Below are 19,475 nucleotides of genomic sequence, written 5' to 3'. Positions count from 1 at the left end.
ACCGCTTTGTAGTAAAGTTTAAGGTTGGGTAGGGTGATGCCTCCCATCATCTTTTTCCCAAGCATTGTTTTAGCTATCCATAGGTGTTTGTTGTTCCATATGAATTTCAGGATTGCTTGATCCATTCCTTTGAAGAATTTCATGGGTATATTCATAGGGATCACGTTGAATCTGTATAATGCTTTCTGGAGTATTGTCATTCTGACAATGTTGATTCTCCCTATCCATGAGCAGGGGATATGTTTCCATTTCCTCATGTCCTCTTTTATTTCATGGAGTAGCGTTTTATAGTTTTCTTTGCAGAGGTCCTTTACTCCTTTAGTTAAGCTGATTCCAAGGTATTTGATTTTCTCGGGCACGACTGTGAATGGGACTGCTTTTTTCATGTCCCTTTCCTCTGTCTCATTGTTTGCAAATAGGAAGGCCATGGATTTTTGGTGTTGATTTAATAGCCTGCAACTTTACTGTACAAGTCTATTATTTCTAAGAGTTTTTTAGTAGAGGTTTTAGGCTTTTCAAGATATAGTATCATATTATCTGCAAATAGTGAGAGCTTGATTTCTTCTTTCCCTATCTGGATGCCCTTAATATATTTTTCTTGCCTAGCAGCTATTGCATGTACTTGCAGTACTATATTGAACAGCAGTGGTGAGAGTGGGCATCCTTGTCTTGTCCCTGATCTTAGAGGAAAGGCCCTTAGCTTTTCCCCAATGAGGATAATACTTGCCATAGTTTTGTGGTAGATGGCTTTGACTATCTTGAGGAAAGTTCCTCCAAAACCCATTTTGGTGAGAGTTTTCACCAAAACTCTCGAATGTTGGATCTTGTCAAATGCTTTCACTGCATCTATTAATAGGATTATATGGTTTTTATCTTTACTTTTGTTGATATGATGTATTATGTTGATTGATTTCTGAATGTTAAACCATCCTTGCGTCCCCGCGATGAATCCCACTTGGTCATGGTTTATGATCTTTTTAATGAGTTGTTGGATTCTATTTGCTAATATTTTGTTGATCTTCGCATCGGTATTCATCAGGGATATTGTTCTATAATTTTCTTTTTTTTGTGGTGTCTTTGTTTGCTTTTGTTATTAGGCAGATATGCCTCATAGAAACTGTTTGGGAGGGTTCCTGTTTTTTTAATTTCCTGGAAAAGCTTGAGGAGAACTGGCAACAGGTCCTCTTTAAATGTTTGGAAGTATTCGCCACTGAATCCTTCTGGACCTGGACTCTTGTTTTTGGGGAGACTTTTGATTACTGTTTCGATTTCCTTGATATTAATGGGTATATTCAGGTCCTCTTGGGATTTTCTAACCCTGTAACTTGTTTATCACGACACAATTGCTTGAAATCTGTCTAAATTGTTTCTCATCCGGGGCTGGAGCGATAGCACAGCGGGTAGGGCGTTTGCCTTGCACGCGGCTGACCCGGGTTCTAATCCCAGCATCCCATATGGTCCCCTGAGCAACGCCAGGGGTAATTCCTGAGTGAAGAGCCAGGAGTAACCCCTGTGCATCACCGGGTGTGACCCAAAAACCAAAAAAAAAATTGTTTCTCATCTGCCAAATCCAAATGTCACTTTCAGCCTCCATCCAACAGGGGTCAGTCACAGAGAATGAGACAAACACATAAGTAGACAAAAACACCTGGATTGTCCAGGCTTAAGAGTCACCTGGGCAACTATCTGTGGTCTCACAGGCAGGTCAATACAATGCAATATTTTTCTCCCAATCCCCCAGTGCCCAACATGTGAGCCATTGTTGAAGTTGGCAGAGACATCAAGGAGAGTTAGAAAGTGCATCAACAGGACCCTCTGCGCCTAAAGACTTTGATTCCAGAGATCTAACACATTGGGGCATCCAGCGCTGCATCTAATAGCAATGCACTGGGACTGTGAACTGGGCTACAACTCTGTGCTGCCAGGGGGTGGATTTTTTTTAATTTATTTATTTTTAATTAGAGAATCACCGTGAGGGAGGGGTGGATTTTTTTTTCCTCCCCACCCTGTCTTCCTGCACGGAAAACGGCTGGTTGGCGGCACCCACGTGGCAGGCACCATCTTCTATGACTCCAAACCCAGAGGTATTCGGTTTTTACTTTTGGGGCTCCCAGGAACTCATGGGAAGGGGGCGTAACTGGCACGCCCTCGGCCCAGATAAATCCGGAGCCGCTGAGCATGAAGCGGACCCTCTGCGCCTAAAGACTTTGATTCCAGAGATCTAACACATTGGGGCATCCAGCACTGCATCTAATAGCAATGCACTGGGACTGTGAACTGGGCTACAACTCTGTGCTGCCAGGGGGTGGATTTTTTTTCCTCCCCACCCTGTCTTCCTGCATGGAAAACGGCTGGTTGGCGGCACCCACGTGGCAGGTGCCATCTTCTATGACTCCAAACCCAGAGGTATTCGGTTTTTACTTTTGGGGCTCCCAGGAACTCATGGGAAGGGGGCGTAACCGGCATGCCCTCGGCCCAGATAAATCCGGAGCCGCTGAGCGTGAAGCGGACCCTCTGCGCCTAAAGACTTTCATTCCAGAGACTTCTTACAGCAATGCACTGGGACTGTGAGCTGGGCTATGTAATTTCTGGCAGAATTTTCCCTGGACTTTATACAGAAATCCAAAACATTTATAATTGTCAGCAATGTGAAACGGTTCCTTTTGAACAGGTCTGACTTGGGGGAGAAACTCCAAATAATAACAGTAAGTTTTTGTTGAAATATTGAAGGTTATTAATGTAGCAGCCACCTCTCTGGACTGTGAACCAAGCAAAAGCCTCACGCTGGCCGACGCGGCGTGGCGTACACCATACTATGAGGCGCGGGAAGGGGGATGAGGGGGAAAAAAAAAGGGAAAAGGAAAAAGGAAAAAAAAGAGAGAGTTATGTACTTGTAGCAGTGGGGCTACATATCTCTTCATTTCCAGCAATGGAAAACTAATTATCAAATGTAGTAGGTCTGTCTCTTTTGGGTGGAAACTCCAACAACTATAGTGAGTTTTGTGTTGAATTATGGAACGTAGTCAAGGTAAAGAAAAAATGAAGTGAAATTCATTAGTTATACAGTAGGGGGTAGGGGGTGGGGGCGGGGGGTATACTGGGGTTTTTGGTGGTGGAATATGGGCACTGGTGAAGGGATGGGTGTTTGAATATTGTATAACTGAGACATAAACCTGAGAACTTTGTAACTTTCCACATGGTGATTTAATAAAAAGTTTTTTAAAAAAAGAAAGTGCATCAACAAGCCCTAGGCACATGGAGATCAGAGGCTAGTGTAGTTCACAGAAAACAGTAGGCATCCTTAAAATATAAAGCTGTTTGGGCAAGATAGATAGTTTAGTGGGCAGGGTGCCTGTCCTGCACCCAGTCGACCGAGCACCTGCAGGAGTGATTCCTGAGTGCAGAGCCTGGAGGAAGCCCTGAGCATGGCCAGGTAAGGCCTATAAACTGAAATAAACAAATAAATAAATCAGGTTGAAATAGTTTCCTATTCTATTTTTGGCCCTATTGTACCCTAAACTAAAGGACCCTGAAGAGTATTAGTCTATGTTTGCCTGACACAGTTTGTAGCTGGCAGATACTTTGTCATCTATTCTATACTTGCCTACTGTTCTTTCCTAGGTGCATGTTTGCCTAGGAGAATAATCCTAACCTGGGGGTTTCTGTTAGGGGATAATTTATCATAATAACCAATCACTTCCTAACCTTAAGTAAGTAATAAATTTATATTATGAAATATGGACATACAATTTAGTTTTTAAATAATATTTAAAATATATTAGTAATAAATTAGTGTTGTTGGTTAACAGTGCAATCTATACAATTATTTAGTAACTTTCTTGATTTATTATTGAAATACGTAAGCTTTTGAGTATAAGAGGAGTATTTCTGTAACATAAGAGTCTGAGGAAGGTAAAACTCTTATAACTGTCTTGTAGGATTCCATCGTTCTAACCAGCTTAATTCTACTCTCTGTCCAATCTGGTCTTCTTCTTGGGAATATGACCTCCTTATTAGCTAGGCTCTACCTTTCAACTGTCTGCTTTATGACATCATTCTCACACCAAACCTACCACCACATGTAGAATCTTGGGATTCCCGTGCAGTTGTTTGTATCATCATTTGGATCATCACAAGTGACCGTGACCAGTGACTAAAGACCATAAACCAGTCATCTGTACTGGAAGCTTGTGGTCTTCTGATTCAGTGTTCAGATGTATTCTAGTATCATCTCCTCTACCTTTCATCAATTTTTCCTTTTCTCGGACCATGTCAAGTAAGGAGTAATACTTTCCAGAAATTTTCATTAGATTTCTCATCTCTCAACTGAATAGTCAAGTAAAAATAGCATGTAGTAATGGAAGGAAGTATTCAGCTAGGATTGTGTAAGCTAATTTTAGCTTGACTTTGACATGTGCTGTGTGATTTTTAGACACTAACTTTCTTTCTCTCACATACAATGTGATTTTCCTTATTTACATTACATTTTAGACACACTTACAAGCTCAAATACCTGTATATATATGAGTGTTCATCCTCTGAGTTTCCTCTTTTTTTAACAGTGATTTTTACATGAGATCCATGAAAAAAAGTAAATCAGAGACAGTATTTTGACAGAAACAGAAAGTAAATCAGAGACAGTATTTTGACAGAATGGTAAATATAGGTGCTGTAGAAAACTATTAATATATACCAGGACGTTTTCTCTGAAATGGCCTCTCCACTTGTATTTATAGTTTAGTATTTTAAACGTGGTGCTATTCCAAAGGCATGATCATGTGTCTTAGAGTTTTCTATCTAAAGTAGGTGGTAAGAAAAAATGGGGTGTGGGGAAGTTGTGGAGTGATGAGCGGTAAGGAGGCAAGTCTCAAAGTTAAGGAAGTTTAGGATCATTTTCATCAAGAATTGACCAAGAAACCAAGAAGCAGAAGACAATATGAGGGAAAATAAAATAGGAAATAAAGAAAGAGAATATGGAGGGGAATTATCAAGGAAGGGGAAACCATTTGCGATAGAATGTTAAGATAACCAAAGATTTAAAATCAAAACAGAGACCTCTGCCGAGATGTGACCCCGGGGGCCGCACGTGTGTGCGGCCCCTCCGCAGCTGCACCCGCGTGAATCCAGACCCAGCTGAACCAACTACAACATGGACTGCTCCTAGCAGATTGTTTCCTGCCAGAGAACTAAGCTGCGACCCCATGCCCGCCCGGGAAGGGAAAGGTATTTCTCTCTCTCGTCTGTCCCTTCCCGGGGATGAAGGGCCTGGGGACCGCCATATTATGACGACCACAGATGGGGTTTACAAGCTTGCAATGATCGAATATCCGGAAGAAATCTCCCTGGACTTAGTTGTTAAAGTACAGAAATACAAAACCGCGCGGCCGCTACTGCGGACGCGAGACTTCATTTCTCTTCACAACAGGTCTGACTCTTGTGGGATGCTCCTAATAATAATGGTGAGGTTTGTGTTGAAACATTGAATGTAACCAAAATAAATAGAAAGTAAAGTGAAATTTATCAGTTACAAGGCGGGAGTGGGCGGGATGGGAGGTGTACTGTTTTTTTTTTTTTTTTGTCTTCGGTGGTGGGATATGGGCACTGGTGAAGGGATGGTTTTTTCAGCATTGTATGACTAAGACTTAAGCCTGAAAGCATTGCAATTTTCCACATGGTGATTTAATAAAATAAAATTTAAAAATAAATAAATAAATAAATAAAAATTAAAAAAAAATAAAATAAAATCAAAACAGAAAGAATATATGTTAAATATGCTGAGAGCGAGTCAAAGCAGTTTACTTCAATAAATGTGAGGACTAGAAAGTATACTATGCCTCGAGTAGGATACTGGTAGGAAAAGTAGTTTACCGGAAAGCCATTGTTGGTGGCTTTTTCCCTTATTGTCTCTTAGAATACAGTATCTGGCAGTTGGCATGATTCTTCCTATACATAACGAATAGTGGTTATCGAGAGGAATGGAAAAAAACAGAATCTTTAATGCTTTTTATTACATTCTAGTTTTGAAGTACATGCACGCTCTACCTGTTAAATAAGTGATATCTTCTAACTTGAATCAGGAGACTTGATTCTTTTGTGCAGTAAGTAGGTTCCAGGTTAAGGCTGCTGGTGATCTTCACAAATAGTTTCTAACATGAGAACATTTTGTTAAAAGTCGACATCTGTCTTTAGATCCTAAGAAGATAGATAAGTCTCACATGTCTAATTACACATTTATTTATTTATGGAATCTGAGTTTTCCTACATTAAAAATATTGAAATTGGATTTTAGCACTCATTATTTTTTTTGCTTTTTAGGTTACACCTGGCGATGCACAGGGGTCACTTCTGGTTCTGCACTCAGGATTTACTCCTGGCAGTGCTCAGGGGACCATATGGGATGCTGGGAATCAAACCCAGGTCGGCTGCATGCAAGGCAAACGCCCCACCTGCTGTGCTATCTATCCAGCCCCTCGGTGCTCATTTCTTAAGCTTTGGGAAGGACATTTTCCTGGTTGATAAAGATAACTGTAATCTAGGTTTTGAAGATAAAGTTGAAATTTTTTGAGCATTTTTAAATGGTCTTTTCTGTTTCCTGTGTAATTTACTTAAATTGTATGCTGTGTTTAATACCTGTTGTTTGCTGGTTAATATTCATAGATATGAATGAGAATCATAATGTATTTTCTTGTATTTATTAAATTTCATTCTGCTTTTTACTCATTTAAAACATATTTTTGGCTACCAAATACAATGACATTTATTATAGTTTCTGCTTGTCATGTAAGTTAGTACTAAATCTTCTGTTTTATAGACTGGTAAGGTGTGCACTTACCTGATGGTGTGAGCATAGAAGATCAAGTACGACATTATTGATCTGACCGAAACGAAAAGGCATCAATCACATCATGCCATCTTTGACACTGGAGAAGAATTGTTCCTCGGAACACAGGACAACAGAGGCATTGGTCATGTCAGTGTCCCTGTCAACACAAACAGCCATGAGCATTGATTCATTCGAATACTTAACAACCCAAATCAGACGATTATGCTAGAATACATGTGGCTCACTGCCGGCTATTTTTATCTTTGTCGTTATAATTCGACGTACCAACATCCAACTACGATGAAAAAGAAATTGAGAAGTTCTACATGGAGCTAGAGAAGTTCTATAAAAAAGACCACACCTTCTACAATATCAATGTTGGTGATTTTAATGCCAAGATAGAACCGAGAAGGTCGCCCAAAGAATTCCACACTAGGTCCCATGGACTAGAATGGAACGAACAGGGTGAGAGATTGTCTGAGTTCATCATGTCAACCAAGACCATCCATTATAGAAAGCCAAATCTAAAGGTTGGCCATGGGAGGCTCCAGGTGGAGGGATCCACAAGGAAGTTGACCACATTATATTCAATCGCAGGTTTTGCCTGACTGATGTTGCTGTTGTCCAAAAATTCCAAACGGGATTGAACCACCATCTCCTTCTTGCAAAATTCTACTTCACAGAGCGGGGAGAAAGGACTTCAAAGTTTAAGTTTAAAAAGAGAACTCCCAGAATGACCACTAACTGGGAGCTCTTTGACACTGTCGAGGCAATGTGGGAAGATGCCGTTGTTGACAACATCGAAGAGGAATATGATCGACTGGTTCAGAACCTCCATGATTGCACAAAAAATGCCGAGAGTGGGAAAGCAACAAAAAGAAGCCTGTCTTCAGAAAATCTCGAGCTCATTTGCCAACATGGTTTGGCAGGAGCCTCAGGCAACCACAAGCTAACATCTGAGCTTGAAAAGCTGTGTAGAGAAGTGATAAAGGAAGAACTCAAAGAGAGAAGAGCAGCAGTGTTGGCTGATGTGGCAGAAGCAGGGAAAAGTATTCGCAACGCTCGCCTGTCCTTTGCCAACTACAAGACCAAGATGACTGCTCTCCAATGTCATAATGGATCTATCCCATCTTCCAGAAAGGCAATGGAGAGGATTATTCATGACTTCTATTCAGATCTCTTTGAGAACCACGTCCACCTGCCCACATATCAAATTGCGCAGGGTGGATATGTCCTTCCTAACGTTCACCCCTCTGAAATCCAACATGCCATTTTGTCGGTTAAAGATGCGTACAGACTGGTCCAGACAACATCAAATAGGAACACCTGAAGAATCTGCCACTAGTACTTGTCAACACACTGGCTCGGTTCTTCACAGGCTACCTGTCTGAATGCAAGGTTCCATCCCAGTGGAAAACTAGCAGGACCATTCTGTTGTACAAGAAGGGAGACATCCACGACATCGGCAACTCTCACCCAATCTGCCTGTTATCCTTCGTCTACAAGTTGTTCACTCTAGTCATCCTGAATAGAATAGAACACTAGATGAAGGACAATCATGCAAGCAAGCCGAGTTCTGAAAAGGATTCAGCACGATCCACCATATCTATACAATGACCAAACTCATTGAAGTTTCGCAAGAATTCAAGATGCCGCTATGTCTAAAGTTCATTGATTTAAAGAGGGCCTTCAAACTCAGTACATCAAGATCCTCCTCGAGCTGTATTATGGATTCACCACCAGGATCTCACCATTCTACAAGGAAGTGATCATTGATTGAAAGAGAGGGGTTCAGCAGGGTGATACCATTTTACCGAAACTCTTCAGTGCTACCCTTGAGAACATCATGTGACGACTGGAATGGGAAGGAACTGGAGTGAAGATAAATGGTCGGCAACTACACCATCTCCACTTCACTGATGACATCATTCTCATAACACCAAACAGTAGCCAAGTGGCACAACTGCTGGCCAACTTCGACTGCGAGTGTGGAAAGGTCGTACTGCAGCTGAATCTCACAAAGACAGTGTTCATTAAAAACAAACTGTTCTCTGACGTTCCATTTGCTCTCAATGGAATGAATATCTCAGAATGCAGCAGCTATGTGTACCTGGGTCAAGAACTCAACATGAGGAACGACTTGGCACCAGAACTGCGCAGGAGGAAGAGAGCAGCATGGAATGCCTTCAAGAGTGTCAAAGAAGTCGTTAAGAAGAAGAAGAAACTCCAGCTCTGGGCACATCTTTTCGACTCCACCGTTTTTCCTGCACTAGCATACACCTCAGTGACCTGGGCTCTACACTACCAGGAAGAGAACTCTATTTGGGTATCCCAAAGAGCAATCGAAAGAGCTATGCTAGGAGTATTACGTTTCACTCAAGTGAGAGAAGGAATCTGGAGTTCCAAACTCTGTCCACGGTCAAGAATCGGGGATGATGCCTCGTTTGCTAAGGCGTCAATTTTCAGATGGGCCAGACACGTAATGTGATTCAGAGACGACCACTGGACTAGAGCTTTTGCTGACTGGATTCTACAGGACATCAGAAGACGGCGTGGCTGCCCACCAACGAGATGGTCAGACTTCTTGTCAAAACCCTGAATGAATGATTTGAGCCTCTTTCTGTTCTGGAGCGAGCAGATATCATTGGGCAAGCGACAGGGACAAATGGAGACATTACTGGCGACTGCTCGAGCAAATCGAGGATCAACGGGGGTGACTAGTGACAAGTGATAAAGTATGCACTCAAAAATCACCTTCTATTTCACTTTTCATTAGATTTCTTATCCCTAAGCTTAGTAGTCAAGGAAAAACAGCATGTAATAATGGAAAAAAGTATTCAACTAGAATTTTATAAGACTAATTTTAGCTTGACTTTGACATTTGCTGTGTGATTTTAGATATTCACTTTCTTTCTCTCAGGTACAAAGTGTTTTTACTCATTTATTACACTATATTATATTTTACTCAGACTTTATAAGCTCAAATACATGTTAATATACGAGTGTTCATTCTCTGTGTTTCCTTTTCTTTTTAAAAGTGATTTTTACGTGATACCCATGAAGAAAGTAAACCAGAGACACTACTTTGACAGAAACAGAAAACATAGGTGCTGTAGAAAACTGTTAATGTATACCAGGATGCTTTATCTGTAACGATCTTTCCACTTGTATTTGTACTTTATTATTTTACAATTAGTGCTATTTAAAAGTGCCTTTGAGTTTTGTATATAAAGTAGGTGATAAGGAAAAGTGGGCTGTGGGGAAGGTGTGGGGTGCTGAACAGTAGGGAGGCAAGTCCTCAAACGTAAGGAAGTTTAGGGTCATTTTCATCAAGCATTAACCAAGAGAAGCCAAGAAGAGGAGGATGATATGAGGGAGAATAAAATAGGAATTAAAGAAAACTATGGAGGGGATTTCCCAAAGAAGGGAAAACCATTTGGGATAGAATGTTGAAGCGAATCAAAGATTTCAAATCAAAATAGAAATATGCTAAGAGCAAATCAAAGCAGTTTCTTTTAATAACTGATAGGACTAGAGGGTGTACTATGCCTCGAGAAGAGTACCTGGAGGAAAATCTGTTTAACAGAATGCCATGTTGGTGGTTTCTATTCTTATCGTTTCTTAGAACACACTTGCCCCCTTGGCAGTTTTGAATATAAACACGGTTCAGTAATGTTTATTCCTATAAATAACTAATACTGGTTATCTAGGGGGATGGAAGAAGCAGAATCTTCAATGTTTTTATTACATTCTAGTTTGTAAGCTACATGTATGCTCTGCCTGTAAAAATAAATGATATCTTCCAACTTGAATCAGGATACTTGATTCTTTTGTCTGAAAAGTAGGTTCCAAGTTAAGGCTGCTTATCATCTTCACAAATAATTTCTTCCTAGCATGAGAGCATTTTGACAAAAGTCTACATCTGTTTTTAGATCCTAAGAAGAAACAGAAAATTCAAGTCTCACATGTCTAATTACACATTTATCTCGGTTGTGTGGAGTCTGAGTTTTCCTACACTAAAAATATTTAACTTGGATTTTGGTGATCATTTCTTAAACTTTGGAGTGACATTTTACTGGTCGATAAAGACACTTGTCATCTAGGTTTTGAAAATAAATTTGTCATTTTTTGAAATTTTTGTGACCATTTTTTAAATGGCCTTTTCTGCTTCTGGTGTGATTTTCTGAAATTTCATGCTATGTTTAATACCTACTGTTCGCTGCTTAATATTTAGAGGTATGAATGAGAATCATAACGTAATTTCTAGTACTTATTATATTTCATTCAGTTAAAAACATACTTTTGGCTATCAAATGCAATCACATTTATATTTTATGCTTGTTATGTAAGTTACTGGTAAATCTTTTCTGTTTTATGGACTGGTAAGGTGTGCACTCAAAAATCACCTCTTATTGTATCTTCTGGCCATCTCATTTTGCAAAAAATAGAATACTGTCTTCATCTTGTATGCATGGCACAGGTTATTAATAAACTTTTTGTCCTATTTTCTTTGGTTTTGTTTGGGAACCACATCCAGTGTGGCTCAGGGATTACACTGGGTCTGCTCTCAGTCTCTTACAGTACTGTGCTGCATGCTATACAGCCCAGATTTCATAAATATCTTATATACTTCTTTTTCAGTTCTGTGATACATATTTTTCATGATTTTTTCTTTATCTGTATACTTCCTCCCATGTAAATCACATGAAAAAGACAAACTTTAAATATGCACATTATTCTCTTGCCCCCGAGCCTGCCTGTCTTCCCCAGGGCCCCTCGGAGGGGATGGTTTTCAGTTTCCCTCCCACCCAGAGCAGAGCTCCCAAGGCTCAAGACCTCCACAGCCTAGCCAAAGCCATGTTCAAGGCCCCTCTCCACATATTTGGATGAGCCTCACCCATGAAGGAACTGGCACAGGAACCAGGTGTGTGGGACCTGGAGCTGATACCTCAAAGCCTGCTCTGATCGGGACTAGGCCTCTTCCACCCAGATTCCCCATTTTTCAGTAGCTAGGTGGTCAAACCCAGAGACTGCTCCCACCGCCTTGTAATTCTACCAACGGTCAAAATCCAGACTATAAAACCAAGCTTCCAGATGCACTTGGCTGCTAACGTTCTCCCTCTAGGAGAACGTGGCATGTTAACAAGAGTTTCATGCCCACTTGGGAGAGCCTGGCAAGATTCCTGTGGTGTATTCATATACCCAAAGCAGTAACAATGATGGGTTTCATTCCCCTGACCCTGAAAGAACCTCTAATGTGGCACTGTTGGAAAGGACCAGTAAAGAGAGGCTTCTGAAATCGCAGGGCTAGGATGAATGGAGACGTTACTGAGATTGCTCAAGAAATTTGACGATCAATGGGATGATGATGATGATGATGATGATGGTGATGATGATGATATTTGGGGGTGTCTATCCTTTTAGTTTTTTTATTATTGTTGTTATGTTTTATTAGTGAATCACCGTGAGGTTGATGATTATACTTATTTAGAGTTGTTAGTAACTAATTTACAAGCAGCAATTTGACACTGAGAATTTAAATAACAATCTTCTTTCCAAAAGCACTTCTTGAGTAAACTCAAGTACTCATTTTTTTTGGTAGGATCAGAAACCAGGGTAAGGTTACTAACATTCAATTCATCCAATAGATTGAGTCATGAGTAAACCGTAGGTAACAGATACGAACTGAGAAAGCCAAATGAAAATCTGGAGATTACACTGGTAATAGTTGTAGTGATGGCAAATGCCTACATTAATGTGAGGAATCTTCCTCCTAGTTTCTGGCATTGTAGTGATCAAGGCAAAATCCTGGCAAAAAAGTCCATATGCATAGGTTTCATAACCTGGTAATACATAAGGGACAGAGAGATAGCACATGAGGTGATAAGGCACTTGCTTTGTACACAGCCAATCCAGTTGGACCTCTGTCACTGCATCCAGTCTCCTGAGTCACTTGATGATCGTCAATGTCAAATTGACATTTTCAAATTGTCAACTAACAATGTCAAATTGCTGCTTGTAGTTACTAACAACACTAATTAAGTATAATCATCAACCTCACAGTGATTCACTAATGAAACATAACAACAATAATAAAAAGAACTAAAAGGATAGACACCCCCAAATATCATCATCATCACCATCATCATAATCATCATTCCATTGATCGTCAAGGAGTCACTCCAGAGTAGAGAGCAAGGAATAGCCCAAGATCACTGCCGGGTATTGGTCCAAACTCCACCCCACCCCACTCCCAATAAAATTAATGGGAAAACATGACCAAGTCTCTATGCCATCTCTGGGCCACGATTTTCTTTCTTCTGCAATAAAATGTTAGTCATTCTCTTAGGACTTCCTAGTCTTAAAATGCTTCCATTCTAGGAAATAACGTATGAGTTCAATAGGAGAGCAAGCTACAGGTAGAGCTAGGGGAAGGAGGAAGTAGCCATAAGCAAGAAAACCATGTAAAAATATCACTGGAGTTTTCTATAGCTGTTTTCTCTTTGGGAGCACGGTGCCAAATACGCAAAGTACCAAAGTCCTCCAGTCATTCAACCACACTAAATTGTTGGACTTTTGGTAACTCAGTTGAATGTTGGTATTACAAGCTTCTCTATAGCTAAAACTTTAAGTTAATATTGTTTCTCTCAAATGGAGCAGGAGGTTATGAGTCTCACAGATTTTTTTCGTCACCCTCTTGTTCCTTACAGAAAATTTTCAAAATCCCTGTGTATTCGGAACTACACATTCTCTGCAGCTTCCCCTTACTGTGGTGAACAATGCAGCTTCCCTAACAGGAAGGGTCTGCAACTACTCCAGAGTATCTGCTCCAGCTGGTAGTTCTGCTTGGCCCCTGCCCTCAGCCTTTGGCAACTCTTTCCAACCACTGATGGGTATTACCTATCTTGATCAACATTCTAGCAGAACAATGCTGTCTGGAGTGTCTGGCCAGAGCCAGATGTCCACTTCAGCTGCTTCCTACCCGAGTGTTTTGGAGTGGGATATTGCAGGAAATGCTGAAAAGAAGTCTTCCATGGGAGACTTTACTGTGACCTTTATTGACCAAAACACTGTTGTCTCTTACATGCCAATAGCAGCTTGCTATGAGAAAACCTTAGATACCAACAACACGGTGTCTCTGTACCCAATAGTTTCTGCCAGCCTTGTTGAGAGGACACCATCTCAGGTTCCAAATCAGAGTCATAGCCTTTTGCTTCCCGACCAGGAAGGGAGCCAGGTGTTTTACTATTATCAGGGCACCCAGGGACCTCTCCTTTCTGGAGAACTGGATCCCTGCCTGCAATCCTATGGCTCCATGACATTCACAGGAGGTAGGGGCTTTGCCCTCCAAACCTACAGCAATGCATCCCCACAAATGGCTATGGTTTTAAAGAGGTCCAGCCCACAAAGAACCGACCACCAGGCCCCACCACTGGAATCTGCTACTCTGATTCCTCAACCCAACACAGAATCGAGTTATCAAGGTGAGTAAAATGGAGAGATGGGAAATCCGGCATTCAAAAATTCGGGTCAGGACCCTCTGCGCCTAAAGACTTTGATTCCAAAGATGTAACACATTCGGGCATCCAGCGCAGCATCCGAGAGCGATGCACTGGGACACCAAACTGGGCTACAACTCTGTGCTGCCGGGGGTGGATTTTTTTCCCTCCCCACCCTGTCTTCCTGCACGGAAAGCGGCGGGCTGGCGGCACCCATGTGGCAGGTGCCATCTTCTGTGACTCCAGACCCACAGGTATTCGGATTTTACTTTGGGGGCTCCCAGGAACTCATGGGAAGGGGGCGTAACCGGCACGCCCTCGGCCCAGATAAACCCGGAGCCGCTGAGCGCGAATCGGACCCTCTGCGCCTAAAGACTTTGAATTCAGAGACTTCTTACAGCAATGCACTGGGACTGTGAGCTGGGCTATGTATTTTCTGGCAGAATTTTCCCTGGACTTTATACAGAAATCCAAAACATTTATAATTGTCAGCAATGTGAAACGGTTCCTTTTGAACAGGTCTGACTTGGGGGAGAAACTCCAAATAATAACAGTAAGTTTTTGTTGAAATATTGAAGGTTATTAATGTAGCAGCCACCTCTGGACTGTGAACTAAGCAAAAGCCCCACGCTGGCCGACGCGGCGTGGCGTACACCATACTATGAGGCGCAGGAAGGGGGATGAGGGGGAAAAAGAAAAAAAAAAGGGAAAAGGAAAAAGAAAAAAAAAGAGAGAAAGAGAGTTATGTCAACTATAGTGAGTTTTGTGTTGAATTATGGAATGTAATCAAGGTAAAGAAAAAATGAAGTGAAATTCATTAGTTATACAGTAGGGGGTGGGGGGTGGGGGCAGGGGGTATACTGCGGTTTCTGGTGGTGGAATATGGGCACTGGTGAAGGGATGGGTGTTTGAATATTGTATAACTGACATATAAACCTGAGAACTTTGTAACTTTCCACATGGTGATTTAATAAAAATTAAAAAAAAATTCGGGTAAACAGTTACACATGCGGGGTGGAGGGCTGGGGAGGTGGGGAGAAGGGGGGAGGTATATCATGATTCTTGGTGGTGGAATATGTGCAGTGGTGAAGGGATGGGTGTTTGAGCATTGTATAACTGAGACTTTAACCTGAACGCTTTGTAACTTTCCACATGGTGAATTAATAAAAGAATTTAAATTAAAAAAAAATTCGGGTCAAATCTGTAAATGGGAAACTGTCCATAGACGGGTGACATGTAAGTTTAATAAACTGAGATTTTTAAATTTATGAAATCTGAAGTTAATTAAACTGAGTTAAAGTTTAAACTCCCCTCACTTATTTTACAGCACCTATTTTTACACTTAAGATAAACTCCAATGCAAATTGGAAGGCATGATATGATAATGGCCATGTAGAATTAATAGAAGAAAACTTCAGGAGCATAACAAGGAATTCCACATTTTCATAGTTGATCAGTCCCCCAGCATTACCACAGTAACAATAAACTCCATTTCTTAAACTCTTGGTTTTTTGATTTCTGAAGACATTTTAGAACACATTCTGATGGCACCACATTAAATTTCCCTTTAATGTACAAGACGGTTCTGAATACACCTTGTACTGGGAGATCCTGTTCAAACTTATCAAACCTAGAATCTCAACTTGAGCACAGACTTAATGAGGAAGTGTTACTTTATTTCTTCTCCTATTCCATGATACTAACTATCCATTTTATTGTTCAGGAAAGTGAAGAAATTGAGTATATTATGCTAAGCTCTGTATAGCATTTACAAATATCTAGCTTAAAAGATATTAAGATATTAAGGAGGCAGAATGTGGGTCACAGCCCAAGGTGCTCAGGTCTTACTCCTGGCCCTGTGCTCAGAGATCACTGCTGAAGGTTCTTAGGGGACCGAATGTGATCCTGAGGATCAAACAGAGGTCATTTATGCGCAGGGAGGATGCCTTACAGACTGCTATCACTCTGTCTCAAGTCTCTTATATTCAAGTACAGTTTACACAGAAACTCTTTCAAATACAAAGAAAACCAAGAAACAATGGCACCACATGAATGACAGTAAGAACTACAACAGTTACCTCCAATCTTCTAGCACAGGGTCATGTCCATGATCCTTAGAAGAGCCCTTAACAATGCCTTGCCCATTGCTGTCAGGTGAACAATTATAGCACCACTAGTTGTGTGGAGGGAGTATCCTGTTTAGGGAGGCCTGATTTCTTCTTTGGTTCCTTTGTAGTGATGAATTCCATGGGGATGGAGACTTCCCTGGCATTGCTACCTTCAAGTCAGACATTTTGTCTGACACAAACTTCAGAATTGCCTGAGTCTTGCAGTAGCGGGAATCAAATACTTGAGACGAACCCACCACCTGAGCTCGGGGATGGTCCTATAACAGCTTCAGCCCAAATGAACCTGGCGCTGCCTCCACCTCCAATTCAGGAACAAACAGGGAAGAGTTTGGATGAGATGGAAATTGGGCTTTCAAAGTCTCTGGATACCTTGCAGATCCCATTAGAAAACCAAGATCCTCCACTGTGCCCTTTAGCAATCCCCGATACCACCATCTCCTGGCCTGAATTCACACTCTCAGCCAAGAGCAACAGCCTGGCACTGAAAGTACTGGTCAGGAAAAGAATGGTATATGTTTTAAGGACCAGGAATACTTGAAAGTGGGATTGAATCTGGCGGTAGTTTTGCAGACACCACTACACTGGTGGAATATATACATCTTCCCCAGATCTGAGATCGCTTAAAAGGCGTGTATCAATGCAAAGATCTGCAGGCAATAGACACCACAGATACCATCACTCTGAATCAGGTGCAAGAAAATGCAAGTGGCACTAAGGGACCCTCCCATTCAACTCTGAAGAACAAAAATGAGGCCTCTCAGCCTCTTGAGGAAGAACCCAAGGCCAAAATCCCGCCAAAAGACCTAGAACGCGTGTCGGGGGAGAAGTGATTGTCAGTGATAGGTGTCCAGTGACCATGGACAAACATAACAGCAAACCTCAGAAAGCTGCCTCCAGCAGGATCAGCAAGACAAAGAGCCACGGGCAGGAGAAGAAGAAAAAGGCCTGAGAAAACTCTAAGACAGCTGAGCAGAGTACGCAGCCAGGGAACAAGGTCCAGACAGAAGAGAAGCCCACCACTGACAGAATGAAACACAAGCAAAGTGAATCTGAGCTCTACCAGGAGGCCTTCAAAAAGCCCCGCAGGGGCCCAGGCATGTGGATGCTGGAGTCCATGCAAGTGCTTCACACACTGGGGAAGAAGAGTGATCAAAAGCTTGGATTCTCTTCCCCCCGGGTCCTGGGTAGCTCAAAGAAGCCCAAAGATTTCCAGCCTTCCTCAGCTGTCAAATACTGGCTAGGTGCTACAAAGAATGGAAAAGGTCTTGGGGAAACTCAGGTCAGAGCGTAGAAACCAAGCAGCAGTGCTGAAGACCGCTGTCTCCATCCAGTATGAGCGGCCATCTCCTGGGAAGATCAAATTCGAAACTTTGCCTTTTCTATCCATGGAGGAGCCTCGAGCTCGACCTGTTCCTCAGAGACCACTGTCTCTGGCTTCACATCGTCCAGCTGCAGCTTACCCTGCCAGGCGTGGCTCTACCAACTCAGCTCAGCCAACTGCCTCCAATTCATCCCGGCCAACCACTGCATCTTTGCCAGGTCCTGCCAAGCCAGCTTAGTGCATTTCGACCAACCCATCTCGACCAGGCTTGCTGAACCCTACTAGCCGGCCTATTCCTCAGCCTGCAATAGCTAGCGCTTCTCTCCCGCGGGAGCCTCTTCCTGTCTCTGTGACCAAGCCCCAGGCTCCACCCAAACGTCAGAGTCAGTTTCTACTCCAAGACTTCCGTTTCCAACCAATTCCATGGAGAAAGCCCAATGTTCCAGAGCCAGTGATGTCATAGCCCATCACAAAAGAGCAAAGATCAGAGCGTGAGGCTATGAAAAGGAAAGCTCAGCAGGAGCGGGAAAACGCTGCCACGTGCACCTCTTTGGGGAAAGTGAAGATTTTTTTCCGAGAGAAAAAGAGACAGACATCTCTCAATACTATGGCTATGTAATGTGAGTAGCTGGGACGGTCAGTGCCACTTTAGGCACCAGATGGTTGCCACAGACAAACACCTGAGATGCCATAACTTTTCATTCATTCTGATATATTTTAATAGGTCAAAGAGATGCATTAAATTTAATAGATTAGTAATAAATGTTCTGAATTTTGAGATGCTGTCAACAGTGTTTGTTATTTGGAAGGGTTTGGGGTTGGAGGATGGCATGAGAGAGCATGGGAATTTAGAGAGAGAACAAAGGAGAAACAGACAAGACTGTAAGAAGGCAAAAGAGACTTGGTCCATGATTTTAAAGCCCCAAAGAGCAGAAATACCATGGGCCTGATGATGAGTAGGGGAGGGTCAGAGGAATATGATAGCTGATAGGACTTTTTCTCTGCATGCGAGGCTGAACCAAATTCGATCCTTGCAATCATATATGGTCCACCGAGTCCCACCAGATGTGATCCTTGAACACAGAGCCAGGAGTAAGCCATGAGCAAAACCAAGTAGGCCCCCATTCCCGGTCTCCTCCAAAAATGAATGGGAGAAATTGCATGGTAAGGGGGCTTGATTGATGTAGGGAGCCATTTTACAAGCCCGGCTCTTATCCTCTAGTCAAGTGGAGGCTTACTTGGGATTTCTGTAACAAGGTCACCACTGCTCACCTTACTGATCTTATCAGTTGGCCATTCCTCTCACTAGCCAACGCCCATACCTGATCTGCATTTTACTATTGTTCCTATGGGGGTCCAAGCATGCATACCGCCCCCCTCCCACCAAGAGGTATAAGTATTGTAACTGCTGTGAATAAACTCTCTCTCCCCTCCTCCTCCTTCTGGCTCTGCATCTGTTCATTCGGTTACGTCCCCTCCTTAGCCCCACAAGGGGTCCTCCCTGCGGGACAGGATGGGACCCCACATCTGGCGCCCAACATGGGGCTCTAGGGGACCACCGAACGCCCGGTCAAGTTCACGTCGGCCGACGAATTCACGGAAAAGTGAGTGTCTCTGAGGGTCGCCTCTCTCTTGGCGCACACCCTGGTATAGGACCGGGCTCGAATACAGTCTCGTGTTAAGGACGAGACGGTCACTGGCGG

At 42.3% G+C, this 19,475-nt stretch overlaps 1 protein-coding gene and 1 pseudogene across 1 annotated transcript; both read left to right on the top strand.

The window, feature by feature from the left end:
* The first annotated feature begins 12,559 nt into the window (after positions 1-12,559).
* On the top strand, positions 12,560-14,315 carry LOC129399799 (uncharacterized protein C2orf78-like). Its single transcript, XM_055121170.1, has 2 exons — positions 12,560-12,580; positions 13,503-14,315. The coding sequence occupies exons 1-2, from the start codon at positions 12,560-12,562 to the stop codon at positions 14,313-14,315; spliced, it is 834 nt and encodes a 277-aa protein (XP_054977145.1).
* Positions 14,316-16,728: 2,413 nt separating this feature from the next.
* Positions 16,729-18,396, top strand: LOC129399798 (uncharacterized protein C2orf78-like; annotated as a pseudogene).
* The last annotated feature ends 1,079 nt before the right edge of the window (positions 18,397-19,475 follow it).

The sequence above is a fragment of the Sorex araneus genome, chromosome X, assembly GCF_027595985.1.
Source record: "Sorex araneus isolate mSorAra2 chromosome X, mSorAra2.pri, whole genome shotgun sequence".
Lineage (NCBI taxonomy): Eukaryota > Metazoa > Chordata > Mammalia > Eulipotyphla > Soricidae > Sorex > Sorex araneus.
Note: the sequence above shows the minus strand (reverse complement) of the source record. Positions and strands in the feature narration are given on the sequence as shown.

Coding starts and splice junctions, on each gene's coding strand:
- LOC129399799 (XM_055121170.1), top strand. CDS start 12,560: ATGGCAAATGCCTACATTAAT. Junction 12,581..13,502: donor TGGCAAATGCCTACATTAAT/GTGAGGAATCTT, acceptor TGAGTCTCACAG/ATTTTTTTCGTCACCCTCTT.